This window comes from Dermacentor variabilis, chromosome 11 (assembly GCF_050947875.1).
Source record: "Dermacentor variabilis isolate Ectoservices chromosome 11, ASM5094787v1, whole genome shotgun sequence".
NCBI lineage: Eukaryota > Metazoa > Arthropoda > Arachnida > Ixodida > Ixodidae > Dermacentor > Dermacentor variabilis.
In genome coordinates this window covers 12,048,941-12,068,888 of record NC_134578.1, presented here as the reverse complement: position 1 = coordinate 12,068,888, position 19,948 = coordinate 12,048,941, and the positions used below count along the sequence as shown (strand labels likewise).

At 43.9% G+C, this 19,948-nt stretch overlaps 1 protein-coding gene across 1 annotated transcript; it reads right to left on the bottom strand.

Annotated features, from left to right (window-relative positions):
• Window positions 1–6,762: 6,762 nt before the first annotated feature.
• Window positions 6,763–14,286, bottom strand: LOC142563639 (uncharacterized). Its single transcript, XM_075674218.1, has 5 exons — window positions 14,128–14,286; window positions 10,792–10,967; window positions 9,659–9,732; window positions 8,767–8,847; window positions 6,763–7,004 (listed from the first exon to the last, which is right to left on the bottom strand). Exons 1-5 carry the CDS (start codon window positions 14,236–14,238, stop codon window positions 6,829–6,831), a joined length of 618 nt encoding a protein of 205 aa, XP_075530333.1. The 5' UTR covers window positions 14,239–14,286; the 3' UTR covers window positions 6,763–6,828.
• Window positions 14,287–19,948: the final 5,662 nt, after the last annotated feature.

The following is a 19,948-nucleotide window of genomic DNA, read 5'->3' as shown; positions in this document are numbered from 1 at the left end:
GATGTCGTCGAGGTAACAAAGGCAAGTTGACCAATTGAAACCTTGAAGCAGAGAGTCGATCATCCGTTCGATTGTGGCAGGGGCATTGCATAAACCGAACGGCATAACTCTGAATTGGTAGAGGCCATCTGGAGTGATGAAAGCGGTCTTTTCTTGGTCTTGCTCATCGACGGAAATTTGCCAATAACCCGTCCTCCTGTTTTCTCGAGTGATGGTGCCCACGCGCCTGGTTCAAGCTATCAAATATGACACGCGTGTATGACACGCATGTACGTATAGACATATATATCTATACAAAGCAGGAAAGAATGAACACGGCGTACGTGAAGATGCGTTCTTTTTTACTGCCAAACATGTCGGCTGGTGGGCCAGCCTTCGTCAGTGACCATATCACTGTAAAAAAATAACGTGTTTTCAGGTACGTCATGTTTATTCTTTTGTGCTATACGAACTGAGCCTTTTCGTTGCCACCACTATATATATATATATATATATATATATATATATATATATATATATATATATATATATATATATATATATATATATATATATATATATATATATATATATATATATATATACTTTTCACTCGTCAAGGTTTTATCATTGTTCTGATATAATAGGCCAATGCATATATTTCAAAATATTTGTAGATGAGCCACGTACATGTCTTCCATTGGCGATTGTTCTTAAAAGTGAATTGGACGCCTTTACAAGCAAGAAAAGAGGTGCAGGCACTAACATGACACAGCGTGTATTTTTTTTTACTTAGAATACTTGAAAAAAAAAGACTGCCTAATGTCCATGCATTTCATGACTAAGGAGGAATTATTTCACAGACGGACATCATTTGCAAGAAATTCGTAATCAATCTGTTTAGTGATCACGTTTTGATGCCCAAAGCATTGCTAAATGAGATAAATACCTGAAAACACTGGGATTGTTTTAAAGCACATAGTACACACGCGTAACAAATCCGGTATGAGAGAGAAAAATATTGTCATTTGGAAAGAGACAATGAGGTTTCGCTCCTGAGCAACGTGGGGCACTTGCGGTCCTACTACTGGCGCAGCGCGCTGGGGCAATGACAGCTTGACCGAAGTCTCAGATAGACCTTGTATTTGGTGCAGTGGACAAATATGTCTCTGGGTATGCAGTACCATGCATCCGGGTGAGTTCAGGCCAGTGATTTACACCGTTGTACATAATGTTCACCATCTCGGGGCTACCGGATGAGTGAGCTGCTTCGACGCAGCAACTACAAATCAACTATAGTCTTTGATTTTCTGTGTCCTCCGGGTCACTGTAGAGATTAACGTCCGATGTATCTTCCCATCTGGAAGTAAAGTGAGATCATCGGTGTCCTCATCTGTTAAAGTCTGCTTCTTCTCTTCTCCATCTTACTGTTCCTCGAGTATCATATCACAGAAAACAGCCAAACATTTTTTTGAAAGAAATGAGGGCAATCTGCTTCTTCGTGTCTCCAACTAAATAAACGAACATGGACTTACGAACCAGCACTACATTGTGTTTTTCACTATAATAAAGACAGATCCATTTCAGCTGATCTGGATCCAGCTGATATTGTTCAGATGATTCCAGCAGCCGATATGCTTTTCGGACGAAATTTAAGCTTGTTCCAATCACACGCACCAATTATGGCAAGCAAACACTAAGCCACCAAGTTCCCATGGTAATAAATCAATTTCCCTTTGGAACTGAATATTACCTTCCACAAAAAGGGTTTAAAACTACAATGAAGAAATACCTATTGGAGCAAACGGAATGAGATATTCATTTAGTCGACAGACTTTGTATTCATTTGTATTTATTTTACTACCTCTCAGATGTCCTTTCTCTAACGCACATGTGCAAGCTTTGTGATATTGTTTCTGTGTTTTAGGACTGACATTTTGTTTGTAAAAAAGTTATGTATCTTTATACCACTAATACGATAAGTTGTGTATGCGATTTATTCTTTTCTAATGCAAATTTAATGCATGTTAACTTACTGCGTCATGCTTTTTACAACGCTTGATAAATTCATTGTGAATTTGTTGTGAAGTGCTCGTGCACAATGCCAGCTGTTCTACGGGAGACCAGGGCCTTGTCAGGCTCTTGCCTTTTGTATTGGCGCCCTCTTTTCGTTGAAAAGAAAATAAACTTTCACTTTCACTTTCACAGCGATATGGACAGGCTGGTCCGCTTAGTACAGCCGTGAAAGCTGCGAAAATCACGATACGCGCACACATGCCTATCACAATACAGCCAAGTACCACGTGCACGTCTGCCCAAACATCTGGATGCGAACGCGCATCCTTATTTTGCCCGCGTTTCACGAAAAGCTACTGCGCGCGTAACGCTACGCACATAACCACATGTGCTCAATGTTGCCACAGAGCAATACCATTTTTTTGCGGATTTGTTACTTAAGAACAGAACGTTATGAACGTGCATAACTGCCACACATAGAACCGCCTATGTCCCCTGACGCAGACTAAGCTAAAAATTCATTTATATAAAAGCCTATTTTTTGTTGTGAAAGCACACATTCACTGGCCTACGGTGTTCATACATGGGGCAGTGGGACGGAACATCTGTGCCTCCTTTGTTCTCCTGGAACAATGAACAGGCAGTGCGCTCCCCGTTTCCATTTTCAAGGTGGAGAATACTCAGGCCTACCACGAAATAGCTTTAGACCTGTCAATTCACAGTACTTGACGACCAAAAAATTTTTTTGAGTTGTTGCTTCTGGGCAACGCCGAGCATCAAAGGGTTGCATTAATTCACTTAGTTACGAACATTGCGGCTCATGTTTACTGTCGAAAGTTGAAAGGAATCGTCACAAAAGTGTAGTTTTGTGTTTCTGCAATTCGTGATGCCTTCCCGTTCCTCCCCTCCTATGCGGACCGAAATAACTACAACGAGAAACTGGCGTGAGATTAGTCGTTCGATTTGCATAATTACGCTCACGGCATCGTGAAGCACGGCTCTCCATTCAACCCCTCTGTGACGAAAAAATTGCGTTAAAATGAAGACGCACTCGCGCATCCCTCTACTCATAAGCTGATCCTGATTTGTGGTTTGCGTAACTCGCGTTTACACACACAGTCACTTCAGCAGCAGGAGCTGGATGGACAGCTCTGTCGCGCGGTATGGCCACCCTTACAAGAATGCCTATTAACATTATTTAGAACTTCTACCAGCTTTCTATGTACTTTATTGACAGTCTATTTACATTTACATTTTAGTAACATTTGTTCATACACTGTCAAAATACTTCTTTCTTACTTTTGTATAAAGAATGTTTTAAGTACACCGTGAAAAGACTTCCTTCTTACTTTTGTATAAAGAATATTTTAAATACATCGTTAAAGTACTTCCTTGTTACTTTTTCATAAAGAATATTTTAAATACACCGTTAAAACATTTACTTTTTACTTTTGTACAGAGAATATTTTATATGCACTGTTAAAAGACTTCCTTCTTCTGTATAAAGAATATTTTAAATATATCGTTTAAAGATTTCCTCCTTACTTTTGTATAAAGAATGTTTTAAGTACACCGTTAAAAGAATTCCTTCTTACTTTTGTATAAAGACAGACAGACAGACAGACAAGAAACTTTATTTAGTCCTAAGGGACTATGTTAAATACATCGTTAAATGACTTCCTTCTTACTTTGTAGAAAGAATACTTTAAATACAGCGTTAAAAGACTTCGTTTTTACTTTTGTATAAAGAATATTTTTAATAAACCGTTAAAAGACTTCCTTCTAACTTTTGTATAAAGAATATTTAAAATACACCGCTAAAAGGGTTCCATCTTACTTTTGTATAAAGAATATATTTAATACACCGTTAAAAGACTTCCTTCTCGCTTTTGTATAAAGAATACTTTAAATACACCGTTAAGAGACTTCCTTCTTACTTTTGTGTATAAAATATTTTAAGTGCCCCGTTACCATATCTTCTTCTAGCTTTTGTCTAAATAACAACTTTAGTACTCCGTCAAAAGGCTCGTTATTTTCGTGTAAAGAAAGTGTTACTATGCTTAATCAAAATATTTTTTTTTCTGAAGGACATGCATCCTCAGTACGTCCATAGCTCGTACTGCTTGCCGAAAAAATATTTAGAATGGGAAGTAAGTTGAGAGTTCTTGTTAAATTTTTCCAACACACATTAAAGGCGATATATGACATACTCAGGAACCAAGGTCTTCGTTTTAAATCACCAATCCAAGTCGGTAGCGAATTGCTGACTGAGTACTACTAAAATATTAAAAGAAATATGTTCGTGAAATGTTAGAACTAATCTTTTTAAAGGTTCTACTGGACTATAGGAGCACGCGGTGACGTCAGCATATTTCTAGAAAGTTTGCTTCAGCTACACCACCTGACCGGTGTAATAGTGGAGTACTGTGCAGGCCGCGCACCAGTTACACAGCTTTATCCCGGCCTTAGGGCTGGTTAATTAAAGGCCGATTTGCGCTTGAGCAGTGACACCGCCCGCTTGCCGCACGCGTGCGGTCGTGCGGAAAACTGCCCCCATGTCGTACACTGCTTCACAAATTTTGGCATACACTGGGCTCATACGCGCAGTGTAAGCCGTGATGCGTACCAGTCTGCGAAATGTGCAAATTTTCACCCGACCACATGCATGCGGACCGGCGGGTGGTGCGGCGTGGGGCTCGAGGGTAAATTTGCCCTTAACACACACTGCTATTTCAAGGACACCAATTGGCATTGCGACGACATAATCAGGTCCAGTGCACTCCGCGATATAAATAGTACGCCCTAAGCTAGGACGTGTCAGCACAATAGCGTCACAATATTTGTTAAAAGAAAGAGAAAAAGGCCGAAACTCAGGGCAACACGGCGCTGCAACATTGTCGCTCAAATATCCAGAAGGCTGCAAAACCCAGCTGCTGCTGAGTGAGCGCGAGTGTCGACCTGAGTAAGCGCACAGATCGAATGGAAAGAAAAACTGAACTCTCTACAAGTGGTGTCACCTTTCTGTCAAAAAAGAATGAAATTATCATTACTGTATAGAAAAATATAGCTTTGTTTGTGTCCCTATTCGCATGCCTTCGTACTTGCCTCCAGCCACGGCTTCTGTACATTAAAGGAAACCAATAGGACGTCGCATCGAAGTGTAGGCAAAGTAACTATGTCAATTGACCTGCCTTACGGCGATAGTAGCTTGATGTGTGAGAAACCAGATCGAAAAGGGATATTTATGCACTCTTAATATTCAATGCTTTCGCTTCTTAACACGGCGACTAAAATTCTGAGCTCCGACAAGGTGCTGCGGTGAACTTGCGAGATCCGCAATTATGGCATTCCAGATACCAAGAGCCAGGATATCAAACGCCACGCCTGTGCCGTGCTTCGGGCGTCTGAAAACCGCTAACGTCATGTCCGCCACGCTTTGGACATCTATTTAACTATAAAAATACTTCTAAATTATACTTCAGCATTATTTTGCGTTGGGCGCCACGAAGCAAATTTTTGTGTTTGAAAGCGACAAGTGCTGAAGGATGTTTTTCCGCGAAATAGAATAACCACATAATTTCCCCACATGATCTTATTATTCTATTTTTGTTACATCGGGAGAAACAAGTCAGTTTTCAGAACAATACCTGTCTGCAAAAAAATTATACAGCCCCTAAGTGCGCAACAAAATTAAACTGGCTGTTTTGTCAGGTTCTTTTCCAACCTGGGCCATACCCTTCTGGGAACTGCACTCGTCCTTCTGAGTGCAGTTCCCAGAAGGGGATGCGCACACAAAGCTCGGCCACACCTGTCACTGAGAAGCGATGAATGTCTAGGTGTCAGTCAAGCCTCCCTAGGTAAGAGGGGGTCATGGTTCGGCGTAAAGAGCGGCTTTGGTTCCACGGTGGTCAAGGCGAAGTAGGTGGATGTAAAGAACGTTACATGCCTCCCCACGTATGCGCACAAATTTGACAGTGGTCCGAGTTCCTTTGCGACGCCGGCGTAGTATCGTCGGTGCCTGTAGGTGTTCGGTCGCGTATCGTAGTAGCAATGTAGCTATTGGTGCCGCTGTTTATGCTTATGCTGTGTTGTGGCTGATTCATCGATTCAAGCCAACCAGCAACGTGCTTGCTAAGCCTAGGGTGCTCTCTTCGTTCCGTGATGTGAACGTTTCTGCAACTTCTCCGCCAGCTGCAATGCAGTGTCGTGTGAAGTGGTCTAATATTGGCACTGTCCGTGTTTTAAACTGCACAATGCACAAATAGCGAACAGCTGTTCCTCAAGACAGCACTGCGCCGAAGTTTTGTCCGTCTCCAAATTATAATAAAAGGTATGTTCGGTTCCATCATTTTTCATGAACATATTATTTTCATGTTATTTTGATTTCAGTTTTTGATGCCGCATTTGGCAGGTTATTCTAGCGCGAACTGTAATGACGTGAAATGTTTAAGGAACAATTTTCTTACATACTTGAACTATGCCGCGTCATGCGGTTCGCTTGAAGTTGCTATAAACACTAAGCGTAGAAATACATCGTTTCCACAGCGGTCGCAATGACTTAATGTCTGCTAAATATTGTCTGATCATGAACTCCTTCTTTGCATTTTCCTACTCTGGCTGTACAGGATGAGAGATAGTGAAATATTGAGCGCATAGTTTCACGGTTCACAATGACATATGTTTCAGGGAACTGATTCATAATAATTTTCAATGAACACAGCATCGATGATTTGAAAAGAACAGAGCAGAGTGAACAGAAAGGAAGCTTTATTTCAGTGAGCGTGCAGGGCTCTTACATGCTCGGGAGAGGGCCAATAACTCGTTCGCAACAGATTAATTCTCCTGCCAGCCAATGTTGAAGGTACCGTTCAGGCCGAGCACCCTGCCGCAAGAGTCATCGTACATCTGGTACGAGGGAGTGCCGCCGCAGAACATGTGGAAGATGAAGTCGCAGTACTGGGCACGGCGGTTAAACGATGACACACGACGCCACATGGCACAGCCATATCCTGCCAAAAAAAGACAGGTTGCTTTGATGATTACTACACTCTTAACCTCGGTCTATATAACTTTTACTAAGTCAAACATATTAGCAGAATGGTCTTCTTACAATGTTCAGGCTATGTGGAACGAATATTCTTGAGCGGCAGCTCTTCCTTCTGTCGCGCTTCTTGTCACGGCTGCTGAATATAGCTCTTATTATTTTAAACATTAGATTCATCAAGTGGAATGTCTTAATTTCGTTTCACGCAAGCTTCATTACGAATTGGAACATATTTGCAAGCATCTTCCATTTTTGGGGGTCCTAACAGCGCATAAAACGACGACGACTGGAGAAATGAGAGCACACACCACAAAGGGCTTCGGTGTTCGTGTTTATATTCTGGTCGTCCATCATGAACCACTCGCATACATCAATTCAGCGAAATACATCAACAGTAATGCTGCGCTGGAGCGTATTGTTTATGGAATACGATTTCAATGTGGAGTACATTTGAGGCAGCGACAACATTGGTGCACATTACTCAGTAGAGTGCAGATGTCAAAATGATCTAGGCTGTACATTTCTTGGCTAAAGTTCCCCGTTGCTAAAGAGTTCCACACTGACTGTGCTTGTAGTATGTATGCCTCAAATACTGTGTTCGTGTGTGAGAAAAGTAGTTTCACGGAAAACAATGACGGAGACCAGTGAGCGGTGGTCTAGTGCGGCTTGCTAGCGCTGGTGTGTATACGACTGACGAGGCTTAATGGTGTGTTGGCGGGGAAGGAGACGCGAAGGCGGTGACACTGATACATGGAGATCCGACGCAGCTGATGACCCCCAGCCAGCTGGGCACCGCTGAGCAGGTGTGGGGTCCAGGGCCGCTTTGCGTTCCGGCACTACCGGAGACTTGTTGCTCAGATTGAGGGCGGCTGGTCGAACAATGGTTACTGAACGCCAGGTCTAGGGCATGTGTGGACGCCTGGGCTACCTGCTAGACAGTCCTATCCCGCGACCCGGTAGGTGGCGTCACCCCCGTGTACGCCTCCCACGCCTCCATTACGCCCTTTCAGCTTCCATCAGGCAAAACCGACGGCAACAGCAGCGACTTCACCGTGTCGGCCAGTTGAAGCCCTTACGGACCAACAGCACCATGAGGATGACGCGCTGTTATTGACTTGATCGTCGCTTTAGTGTTTAAGGCTTAGCGTATATGTTAGCTGTTGCCGAGGGGACTTTCGCACTTTGCACAGTGGTTGAGGCCACGTCAGCTGCTCAGAGTGCGTGTTCTCGTGTGTACATTGTCACATTTTATTTTTGTGCTTGAAAATACATTTGCATGCTCTGCTATGGCGCTTGTCTTTTTTGTTCCTTTTAAATTCACTGCACGTCTGTAAGCGTGACGAGCGTACGGTAAACAACTGCACGATAACGACTTTACGATGCACACAAGGAAATTCCCAGGAATTTGGAGGCATAAAATGATCTACAGCGGGTGTACAAGAGATGTCACTGATATTATTTCATGTAGTATTATAAAACATTTGTAGCTTTGTTTCTTCTCTTACTGCAATCTGTAGTGGCGACTCCAGGTAATAGTCCCCAGGGGAATATAGCTAGCCGTTTTTCGTGTCAAACATACATCGAAGGTAACATGTACTGCGTATCTGAAAAAGTACTTCGATAATAGTTACCTTTTAGCGAACAAGAAGCCTAATTTGGCTCTAAAAAGCAACATATAATTACAATTCGTGACGGTGGTAATATTAGGAAGTTCTTGGTAAACATACCGTTAAGAGCATGGAAGTAACGCCCAATGAAACAAGTGTGGCAATCTTTGAAGATCGTAAGAAATTGTAAATTGCCCGCACCTGGAAAAAAGAAAATGGGGTCAAGTCGCATTAACACTTCCAAATGAGCCTTGAATGCCGGAAAATGTCGTTGAAAGCTCTCGAAATGCACGCTCAAACATTGATAATGAAATAAATAATATTACCGCATGAATACCTATATCTAAAGGTAAGACAATGCATTACAAAATCCACACCTACCGAAACGACAATTACCAGATGGCAACTCTGATGTTTTCCATTTGCTCTAGATTCATGGGACCACGTTGTTGCGGTAAGGCGTAAGTACGGTTGGAAATAACTGGAAATAGGCGGTACTTGCTGAGCAGTATACAGTATACGAGCTGGCGGACAACGCAGATAGTGCGGCAGTATAGCCGGCGAAGCATTTACTTTTGTAAACTTGACCTAAAGCTATACGTCACTCAGTGCAAACAAAATGTGGCGAGCATTCGCAGTGGCGGCTGAGTGGCCTTTCCGAAGGAACTGCTTACTGTTGTGCTGCAATGAGAAGGAGTATCCAACCGACATTGCAGAAATTTTATCGAAGAGAACTGCCTCTCTTCAAAGCGCTTGTGGCCGCGACGATGTAACAATGCTATTTCAAATCTTTGCATTCACCTGCTTCGTCAGTCGACCTGTGCCTTATCACCATATATGATTTCTAGCTCATAACAGGTTGGTGATAAGAGAGGAGTAAAATAGAGCGAAAGGAATCCTCAAATTTCACCAGCCGTGTTCAACTAAAATCATTATATTTCTAATTGAATTAAATTGTGATATTTCGTGGTGCTTTCGCTAACCGTGACTCATCGCTTTTGTACTGACTTACCTTTGAAGGACAAAAAGTTGTACAGATTCCCTGCGCGGTATCCTGGCGTATTAGTCAGAACGTGACGGCCGACACTGCAAAAGAAATTAGCTCGTTTCAAGCCAATTTCGATAATATTAACGGCGGCATGCGCAGAAGAATAACTCAGTTGCATACGTCTGTGCACAATAAAGTACTTTCGTAATAAGAAGCCTTTGCGTTTTTATTTAAAGCTCCTTTTCCTGTGACTTGCTCAAAGGTCGCATTGAACGCAATTGAGCGCCATCCTCTGTGGCGTTGTGAGACTTATATATTGAATTTTTAGCTGGTGAGTAATGATTACTTCCTCGTAATCGCAACAATATAATACTCAACGAAATAATGCATATAATCATTTATTTATTTATTTATTTATTTATTTATAAGCGCGTGTTAATTGTTAATGTAATAGATAGCAAACTTCAGAACGAAACAGGAAAATTACGTGTCTTCGTCTTGTTTAGGGCTTGTCTTTTTCACGCTTAACCTAGTAGTGGGAGCTGTGTGGCGCGGGAAGGCAACAGGATAATTTGATAATTAGAATTTTTTAAACATATGTTTTTGACGCAACTGATAATAACAATACGCTATGTTTAATGTTTCCCCAGTGAAAGTTATTATAAATGCCTTGTTCAACTTCGCAACAACAATGCACCAATTCCTGTAACTGTCATCGCATTGATTCAATGCACACCACATCAGGTACAAAAAAAACAAAAACAATAAAGAACTTGCCATTTTGAGTCTGTTTAGCGACTGCATTACGCGGCAACTGCTTAGAGCTCATGTTATATTTGGTGCCGCTAAGTTAGTATTAAAGCTACGCAGACGTCTGCTGTTATATCACTTTATGCACAATATAAAATTTCAATATCGCATTGAGGCGCTGATATATCGCATTTCATTCGAACATCATTTCGAACATTTTTGTTTCCACAAAAATGTTATGACGCGTATTTAGTGATTGAGGCGTGCGTCCCTTTATAACTTTACCTCGTGACGACTGGGGCCTGCACAAATATTCATGAAAATGCTGTAGGCGCTGTGTAAATTCATATTTCGGTCGCAGTATTTCTGCACATGCACCTTTCTTTATGGAAATTATCGAGTGTTACCTTGATCCGTATCCACGTCCGGAACCATCCTGACACCAAGAGTACCTTACGTTCATGCTGTTACCTATGACCGGTCCAATTCTCTCATATTTCACGCATCTAGCGCTTCCGCCGTGGAATGGATCGTAGGGATAATTTCTCTTGACCATGAACCAGATGCCGCGGTCGGGATAGCACTAAACATGGGAATGAAAAAGAATTGTATTAACGGTCTTGCAGCATTTGCAAATAGCATAAAACATGTCTAGTATACTTGTGTTGTCAAACTTCAGTAAAACAGTAGCCAATGTAACTATTGTTGTTGCCTAGGGCCTGACCACATTCGCCCAAAATGCCTGAGAGCCCGCAACACACGATCCAACACCGGCTCCTTGTACATCGGACTGTCCATTTAACTGGAATATTGTTTGGTTTGTCGACAAGTCGTCTTTATCTTAACCTTGCAAAACTGTATTCACTTTCTCAAGTGTACATCCCTTACTCCTCATGACTACGATCATCATCCCCATCATCTTCGGCAGCGTTAAAGCATGAACATCAACAACCCGTTGAAGATAACTTGAGCACTAAACCTTTTCAATGAATTCGCAGTTACTATTCTACTCCCCATCATATGTCTTCAACTTCATTAATTACTATAATTACCAACCACTTCTGCCTCATTTTCTCTCTGGGCAGAAAATCAGTAACCAATATTGTGAATGCCCTCGGTTTTTTGTTGGCTTTTTTGCATAAACTGCCCAACTCATACTCTAGCTTTTATTTTAAACTTCGTTATCCGCTACTGAAGCCTTTCTTTAGTGCCAATTGCCGTTTTCCCATCTTATGTGGGGAATATGTGCCACAACTCGTCATTTGGCTTACGTTGTTCGGGAACGCCCGGCTACGGTGAATGGAGGCCTGCTGTAGATAATTGCCGAAACGAAATTTATGGTGCTCACTCAGTTTAGATTTATGCAGTCGCTCCTTATCTTTTTTATGTCGCCACAAAGCGCTTCAACTATACGAGGAACTGCGTCCACTAGGCCACGTAAATGGAATGCGGGATGGAGCGTTCCCAAGGAACATTGGAACTATTGGAGGCGATATATAGGGAACTTCGGTATAATGTTGTGAGACCTTAAGTGTTCCTAATTGCGCGCCTAAATTCGAGGAGACCAACATTTTTACTTTAAACTCCACCAGAACGTGGTCCCCATATCTGAGATTGGTCTTCACAGCCGAAGCTCAGCGTGAAGGCTTGGCCGCTATCTTACGATTATCGTGGAAGCAATCCCGGTGGTGACCACCATCCGTGTGCTAGGCCTCCTCATGCAAGCTCACGGGCGCAACAGCAACACAATTCATAAACTGGAAGCATGCGTTCAGCAGACGATGCGACTCATTTCAAGAATTGCCAACCGACACTCTGGCATGAAAGAAGCCAACCTCATAAGGTTGGTGCAAGCCTTCGTTCTCAGCCGCATCACCTACATCACCCCGTACCTCTGCCTCAAAGCGGCTGAGAGAGAGAAAATAGAGGGGATTATCCGGAGGGCCTATAAACAGGCTCTTGGGCTACCTATAAGAACGGCCAACGCTAAATCGCTAGCCCTAGGTGTGCACAACACCCTCGATGAACTAGTAGAAGCGCACCTTATATCTCAATACGAAAGGCTAGCTCAGAGTGCCGCCGGGCGAATCATCCTCCAGAATCTCGGCATAAATTACGAGTCGATGCAAAGCATTAAAGTAGACATTTCTCACGATCAGAGGCGCCATCTCAAAATTAATCCACTCCCTAAAAACATGCACCCCGAATTCCACAAGGAAAGGAGGGCCGAGCGGTCCAAAGCCCTACATCAGAAATTCCACTCCTTCAATGACGTAGTCTATGTCGACGCAGCAGAATACATAGAACGCAACTTTATGTCCCTTGCAGTGGTGGACTCCTCAGGTCAAATACGCGCTGGTGGTTCAATTCGCACCAGAAGCTCCGAAACAGCGGAAGAGGCGGCTATCGCTCTGGCAATAGCCTCCACACATTGTCATTACATTATTAGCGATTCCAGAGCAGCGGTACGCAGATTTGCGAAAGGTCGGGTCTCGGCTCCCGTAAAACACATAATAGACACAAACCAACACCCACGACCAATCCAGATCATTTGGGCACCAGCACACTCCTCCCTACCCGGCAACGATGCCGCCCACACCGCCGCTCGAGGACTCGCCAACCGAGCACCCGGACGGCTCACGCTAGGGTCAGGGAGGGATCGCATGGTCAGTTACCAGGAAATAACTCAGCACTACAGGTTAGCCAGGGCAGTGTACCCGCCAGCACACAAATCGCTTAACAAGCGACAAGAAGTAGCTTGGAGACGACTTCAGACGAACACCTACCCCAACCCCGTAGCCTATCACTACTACTACCCGGACCAATACCCTAATACATGTAAGCATTGTAAGCAAAAAGCGGATCTATTCCATATTATGTGGTCGTGCCCAGCCGAAAACCACACAAATCACGAAATAAGTAGTACTGAGCAGTGGGAGGCCGTGTTGCTCAGCTCCGACCCTGACCTGCAGGCCAAGGTCATCGAGAGAGCTGAAGAAGCCGCCCGGGCCCAGGGGCTCGTGGCTGCCTAACAACAAGGTCATCCGTCAATACCTTGTTTTCAAATAAAGTCTTTACTCACTCTCACTCTGATTATAGGAGACGCGATTTGGATACCGCCCAGCGCCGGATGAATTTTAAATATATTTTTTGCCATTGAAGTGTGGTTCATACTAAGGCACACAGTTGTCCAAGTTCGCGTCAAAGTGGTTAATTGAAGAGAAGCAGATGGCCTATTGGCGCATGCCCAGTGACAAAGGCCCAACGACCCAAGTTGACGTCAAGGAGGTTCGCTGCTGAAGAGCGGCAGATACCTAATGACCGAATTTGGTGTCTGGTTCACTGAAGAGCCACATACTACATTCAGCGACACATACGCCGTGCCATATACCCCGTGAACAAAGTTGTTGCAAAGGTTGGTTTCGAATCCCGTTCCATCAGCACAGCAGCCCGATGAGCTACTCAATATTGCATGGACTGCCCACTCCCAGTAACACAGGTTGGCGAGAAACGGGTTCACTGATGAGCGGCGCGTGACCCAAATTTACTCGACGCTTGGTTTCAAACCGGTCTCCCTCATCACAGCTGAGCGATGGTATAACCACTACACCATTTACTGCCTAATGACTCAAGTTGGCGGAAAAATGGTCGAAGACATCGCCAAAGACACCGTCCCCGGGAAGTACATGAATGACTCCAATAACGCTAATCGCATAAAAGAAGAATAGAACGTCAGGACTTACGTTTTGGAATATTTCCAGTTGTGGCTGAATTTCCGGATATGATTGTAATGAGGTGCTCCGTTGCAGAGCAAATATAGATATGGTAACCAGAAAGACGGGAAGGGCAGACATTGTTACGGCCGGCCAGAGGAAACTGGTGAAGGCTCTCCACGATGGAATCCTTTTTATTTGCAATATCAGAGAAAGAGGGGAAGAGGGTAAAGCAGCTGAAATGAATATCGAGTGTTACCACTGCTCCCGGTATAATTTTAGCTGCCGTATGTCGTTGCTTAGCTTTTTATATGTTTATTTGTTTTTCGTAGGTCAGTGTCTGGTTCATTCGGCGCCGAGCTTTGGATGTAAGCCTCTCGAGTGACATGAAAAAAAGAAGGATGGCTCAACAAGAGTTGGAAAGACAATATGGAGAAAGGTTTTGCCTATGCAATAAATTTGATTGATACACATTGTATGTTGGGGCTGAATAAAAAGAAATACGAAAGCGTTTTGTGCAGAAATCATCGACAATGATTGACATTGCAAGTGAGTAGCCGAACGGTCCAAGAATGCTGTGCATTAATAAAGGAACGGTGCTCTTGACGACACGTATTTGTTGGAGTCAGAATATATACGTAGTGTTCGTTGTTTCGTAGGTGTAATTCCGTAGCAAATAGATTCCTTAGCCAGCACTTCCTCGGCGGTAGTACAGGTAGACAGCGCGTGCTTTTCAAAGAACTACGACAATTGACTGTTGGCCCTAGCTCTCCTACGCACAACCTTTGCGATAGAGAATAGGGACCCCAGAAAGTATGGCCCGGGAGAGTGACGTGGCAGAAGGCGTCTCAGCTATCTCATTCGTTCGTATTGCCGATTGATTGGGAATACACTGAAGGCTGATGATGAGTGTGGGACGGGCGGGCCGGTGTTGGTTCAGTGTATTATTTAGGGTATGGAGAAAATTGCTGGATATGAGAGCGTGGCATGCAGCCTTACTGTCCCTGCGAATGCGCATTGTACGGGGGGTGCAAGGTGGACAAAGTGGCGACATTAGCAACGGCGACGAGTTTTCCTAGAGTGTTCTGAAGTTAAGTTGAATTGTTAACTCCGCGAGAGAAAACCAGTCTTGTCCCCAATTCCTGTCTGAAAACCTCGGCCTTACGGGCAACGGGACGCAACGTGTAGACGACCCATTCTTCTGGAGTGTTTGCTACGTGTAGCGCACGAGTTCTTCGTCTCTCGAGATTAGTGTGCGCTGCGTGTGACGCCGGATGGATTCAACTAGGATCTTGTAGAGCGTAGCCGTAGGGGGCTTGTGGCGGTGGACACTGAGAGAGTGGTCCCATTGCAGTTTCGTGAGGAAAGTGTGGCCTCGAAATGTGTTCATGGGTCGCATGAACTGAACTTCTTTATGCAATTGGAACAACTAGCTTACTTCTAATTTTAATTTGAAGTAGGCTAGTTGGCTTGTGTCTTAGTGATGATGGTAGGTAACAGTTGCTACATGGCTTGCGGAATAGCGAGAGCCATGCGGAGCAGTTGGTGCTCTTTGATGCTTCGGAGGCGTCGAGTAGTGGGTGTGAGAAGCCGATAGACCTAGAATAATTGTACCGTAATTTTTCTGAGCCATTCGTGCGCGTCACGGTTATCTTGTAGCCAGAAGCAGAGGGCTTTGATCTGATGCTTTCTCGGTATGGATTTGAAACTCTGTCAAGAAGGTGTCAATTTCTGCGCATGGGTCTTGATCACCCGTCAAAACAAGCATCGCCGTCAAATGCAGTCAGATGACGATGAATGTTGATACGTGCACAACCTTCCACAGTCATAAATTTGATTACAGCCCGCTGTTTCAACCGGACGCTACCACCGGACACGATGGAATAATTGATTTCTCTGGAGCAAGCAGAGATAGGATAGTGAGGCGAGTGTCATTATATACCTTAAACATCAGTGCGTTAATGGCAGACTTCAAAATATTTGCAATACTGTTGGAAAAGTAGGCGACTTGAAGGCATTACCTTCTGAATCGCCCACGTATAATAGCGCAGCCTGTCTCTCCTATACTTATGGCGTGGCAGTATTGAATGCCTTATTCTTTCGAAATACAATTTCTTGGAAGTAAGCACTATCTGTGCTTGTGTTTTCTTTATCCTGGTCTTCGTGGGATCTTGAAATATTAAAGTTACTTGTGCAGGGAAGCCCTACTTGCCATGTTTCGTGTAGTTTTCCTGACATCAAACTGCGACAAATCATTTTGCAGGCAGAAAACAAGCACATGGCTACAGCTATCAATGAAGAAATGACTTCATCTATGATGGCGCGCCCTTGGATATTAGAATGAAGGTACACGAAGGCATCACCAGCATCGCCTGTGCCTTGGAACATTGGTTTGTGTAGCATGGGCACAAGACTTGTCACCACATACAAGGCTTAGTGCAAGATCTAAATATATTACAGGAGGCTAGAATGAACCTCCCTCCACGCAGTCACTCCTTCTGTATATGTGGTAACTAGGAACCATCTCAGGCAGAACCCTAATTTCTGATAACGTGTTTTTTGTCAAAGTTGTGATGCCGTGCATTTGGAAACACATTACCTATTCTAGGCAGACCATACACAACATTTCTGTGTGCTAGCCTGACTGTAGACTTACAAAACATACAATGAAGTGCATATGTACCTTTTACAGCACTCTGTACTTCAACACCCTTATAGCACGGGCTATTATAATGCTCATACCAGCCTTACACCCGATAGGTGAATGGGTAATATATCCCTGGTTACACCCTTACGCCCCATGGGTCAAAGCGTAATATGTTGTTCAAAACACCCTGTTTTTGGAAAATAGAACTGTCATAAGGGTGTAATTTCCAATAAAATCCAGCTTTTTCAAGGGTGCTAGGGGGTTAGTTATAGGCACTCAAAAAACCCTTAGGGTTGTAAATTATTTCACAGTACAATGCGGCGACCTGTAAGGTTTATGCCTGTCTAAAGCGTGTGCTGTACTTGAGCCGGAGTTATCCTAGGTTCCCTCAGGGTGCCGCCATCTGTGTAGATGTCGAAGTGTAGGTCTGTAACGCCTCTAATTTGATCTTGAGGAAGTTTAAGGCTAGCTAGAATAGAGTAGGTGAGAGTATCGACAATTCGGGGACCACCTGCCGCCGGTATCTGACTTGGGCATCGGTCTCTTGCACCTGCACTGCAACTATTCGGTTGGCTAGCAAGTCAAGGATACAAGCATACATCATTTGACCTGGGCGTAGTGCCAGCATATCTTCGAGAATGACATCATGCGAGACGTTGACGGCAACTTTAATGCCCAAACCAACGATGGTGCGAAGTTCTGCCGTCCTGTGGTCATTGCGGAGTGCTTGTATGACGAACAGGGTGTCCTCCGTGCACATGTGGTTGCGGAAACCAAGTACCTAGGGATCGACTGGTTGTGAAATGTCTTGCAATCACAGTAGGCTGTTGTGAACCATCTGTTGCGTCATTTCACCAGCGCACTAAGTAAGCGATATATTGCGAAGGTTGGCATTTTATAGTGGTTACTGGTGTGGTTGAGGGATATGTAAGACCATGTCATGCTTGCCTGCCGCTGAAAAAACTACTTTTTTGTAGGCTTGATGGAGTCAAGTCAGAAAGGCAGCTGCGAATCGGATAAGTTTGTGAGTCCCTTGTTCGTGCTTCCATGGGGTTTTGGAACTTAAGATTCCTTGCAATTTTTATTGAAGGGCTTAACGAGCTCAAACCCCGTGAATGTGGGTTTAGAAGTGCTTCGATGGGAGCTAGCCTGGTTGCTTGGCATGGCTTTATGTTACAAGTTGCGCGGCTTCAGTGACACACGCATGGGGACGCAGAGACGTAAATGTGTCTTGGTCGTTTCTGTTTACGTGGCAATGTTCCTGTCTATGTGACGTGAGCTGCGCAACTTGCGCGATAAAGTTCGACAAGTGGACGGTAAATCTCTCTTGACCATGGCGCTCATACCCTTTGATATTACGAAGAGTGAGCGTCTCAATAGCTACTTTCGAGGCCGATTTATGTGGTTTAATCTTGAGTAACAGAGACGCTCTATCGCACGTTGTCGGATTCCGGAATGATTTGTATCACCTAGGGTTCTCCGGTCGGCACCTAATGGTTCTAAAACGAGTGCCATTGCCCCAAGGTAGGCTGTGGGTGTCTGAGCAGTGGCCTCTGCCCTGTTTCGTATCTACTGAAACTAACATTAGTGATCATTATTAACGTTCAACACTACGGAGGCAAAGGCAAGCGTAGGCAAAGTAACTATGTCAATTGACCTGCCTTACGGCGATAGTAGCTTGATGTGTGAGAAACCAGATCGAAAAGGGATATTTATGCACTGTTAATATTCAATGCTTTCGCTTCTTAACACGGCGACTAAAATTCTGAGCTCCGACAAGGTGCTGCGGTGAACTTGCGAGATCCGCAATTATGGCATTCCAGATACCAAGAGCCAGGATATCAAACGCCACGCCTGTGCCGTGCTTCGGGCGTCTGAAAACCGCTAACGTCATGTCCGCCACGCTTTGGACATCTATTTAACTATAAAAATACTTCTAAATTATACTTCAGCATTATTTTGCGTTGGGCGCCACGAAGCAAATTTTTGTGTTTGAAAGCGACAAGTGCTGAAGGATGTTTTTCCGCGAAATAGAATAACCACATAATTTCCCCACATGATCTTATTATTCTATTTTTGTTACATCGGGAGAAACAAGTCAGTTTTCAGAACAATACCTGTCTGCAAAAAAATTATACAGCCCCTAAATGCGCAACAAAATTAAACTGGCTGTTTTGTCAGGTTCTTTTCCAACCTGGGCCATACCCTTCTGGGAACTGCACTCGTCCTTCTGAGTGCTGTTCCCAGAAGGGGATGCGCACACAAAGCTCGGCCACACCTGTCACTGAGAAGCGATGAATGTCTAGGTGTCAGTCAAGCCTCCCTAGGTAAGAGGGGGTCATGGTTCGGCGTAAAGAGCGGCATTGGTTCCACGGGGGTCAAGGCGAAGTGGGTGGATGTAAAGAACGTTACATGCCTCCCCACGCATGCGCACAAATTTGACAGTGGTCCGAGTTCCTTTGCGACGCCGGCGTAGTATCGTCGGTGCCTGTAGGTGTTCGGTCGCGTATCGTAGTAGCAATGTAGCTATTGGTGCCGCTGTTTATGCTTATGCTGTGTTGTGGCTGATTCATCGATTCAAGCCAACCAGCAACGTGCTTGCTAAGCCTAGGGTGCTCTCTTCGTTCCGTGATGTGAACGTTTCTGCAACTTCTCCGCCAGCTGCAATGCAGTGTCGTGTGAAGTGGTCTAATATTGGCACTGTCCGTGTTTTAAACTGCACAATGCACAAATAGCGACTGCACTGCGCCGAAGTTTTGTCCGTCTCCAAATTATAATAAAAGGTATGTTCGGTTCCATCATTTTTCATGAACATATTATTTTCATGTTATTTTGATTTCAGTTTTTGATGCCGCATTTGGCAGGTTATTCTAGCGCGAACTGTAATGACGTGAAATGTTTAAGGAACAATTTTCTTACATACTTGAACTATGCCGCGTCATGCGGTTCGCTTGAAGTTGCTATAAACACTAAGCGTAGAAATACATCGTTTCCACAGCGGTCGCAATGACTTAATGTCTGCTAAATATTGTCTGATCATGAACTCCTTCTTTGCATTTTCCTACTCTGGCTGTACAGGATTCGAGATAGTGAAATATTGAGCGCATAGTTTCACGGTTCACAATGACATATGTTTCAGGGAACTGATTCATAATAATTTTCAATGAACACAGCATCGATGATTTGAAAAGAACAGAGCAGAGT

Bases quoted from the DNA above. Each gene is read 5' to 3' on its own strand.
- LOC142563639 (XM_075674218.1), bottom strand. From the start codon at position 14,238: ATGTCTGCCCTTCCCGTCTTTCTGGTTACCATATCTATATTTGCTCTG. The intron at 10,968-14,127 runs GTAAGTCCTGAC...TCCCATGTTTAG, and splicing joins AACTGGAAATATTCCAAAAC to TGCTATCCCGACCGCGGCAT. The intron at 8,848-9,658 runs GTAAGTCAGTAC...TCTTTTTTCCAG, and splicing joins CAACTTTTTGTCCTTCAAAG to GTGCGGGCAATTTACAATTT.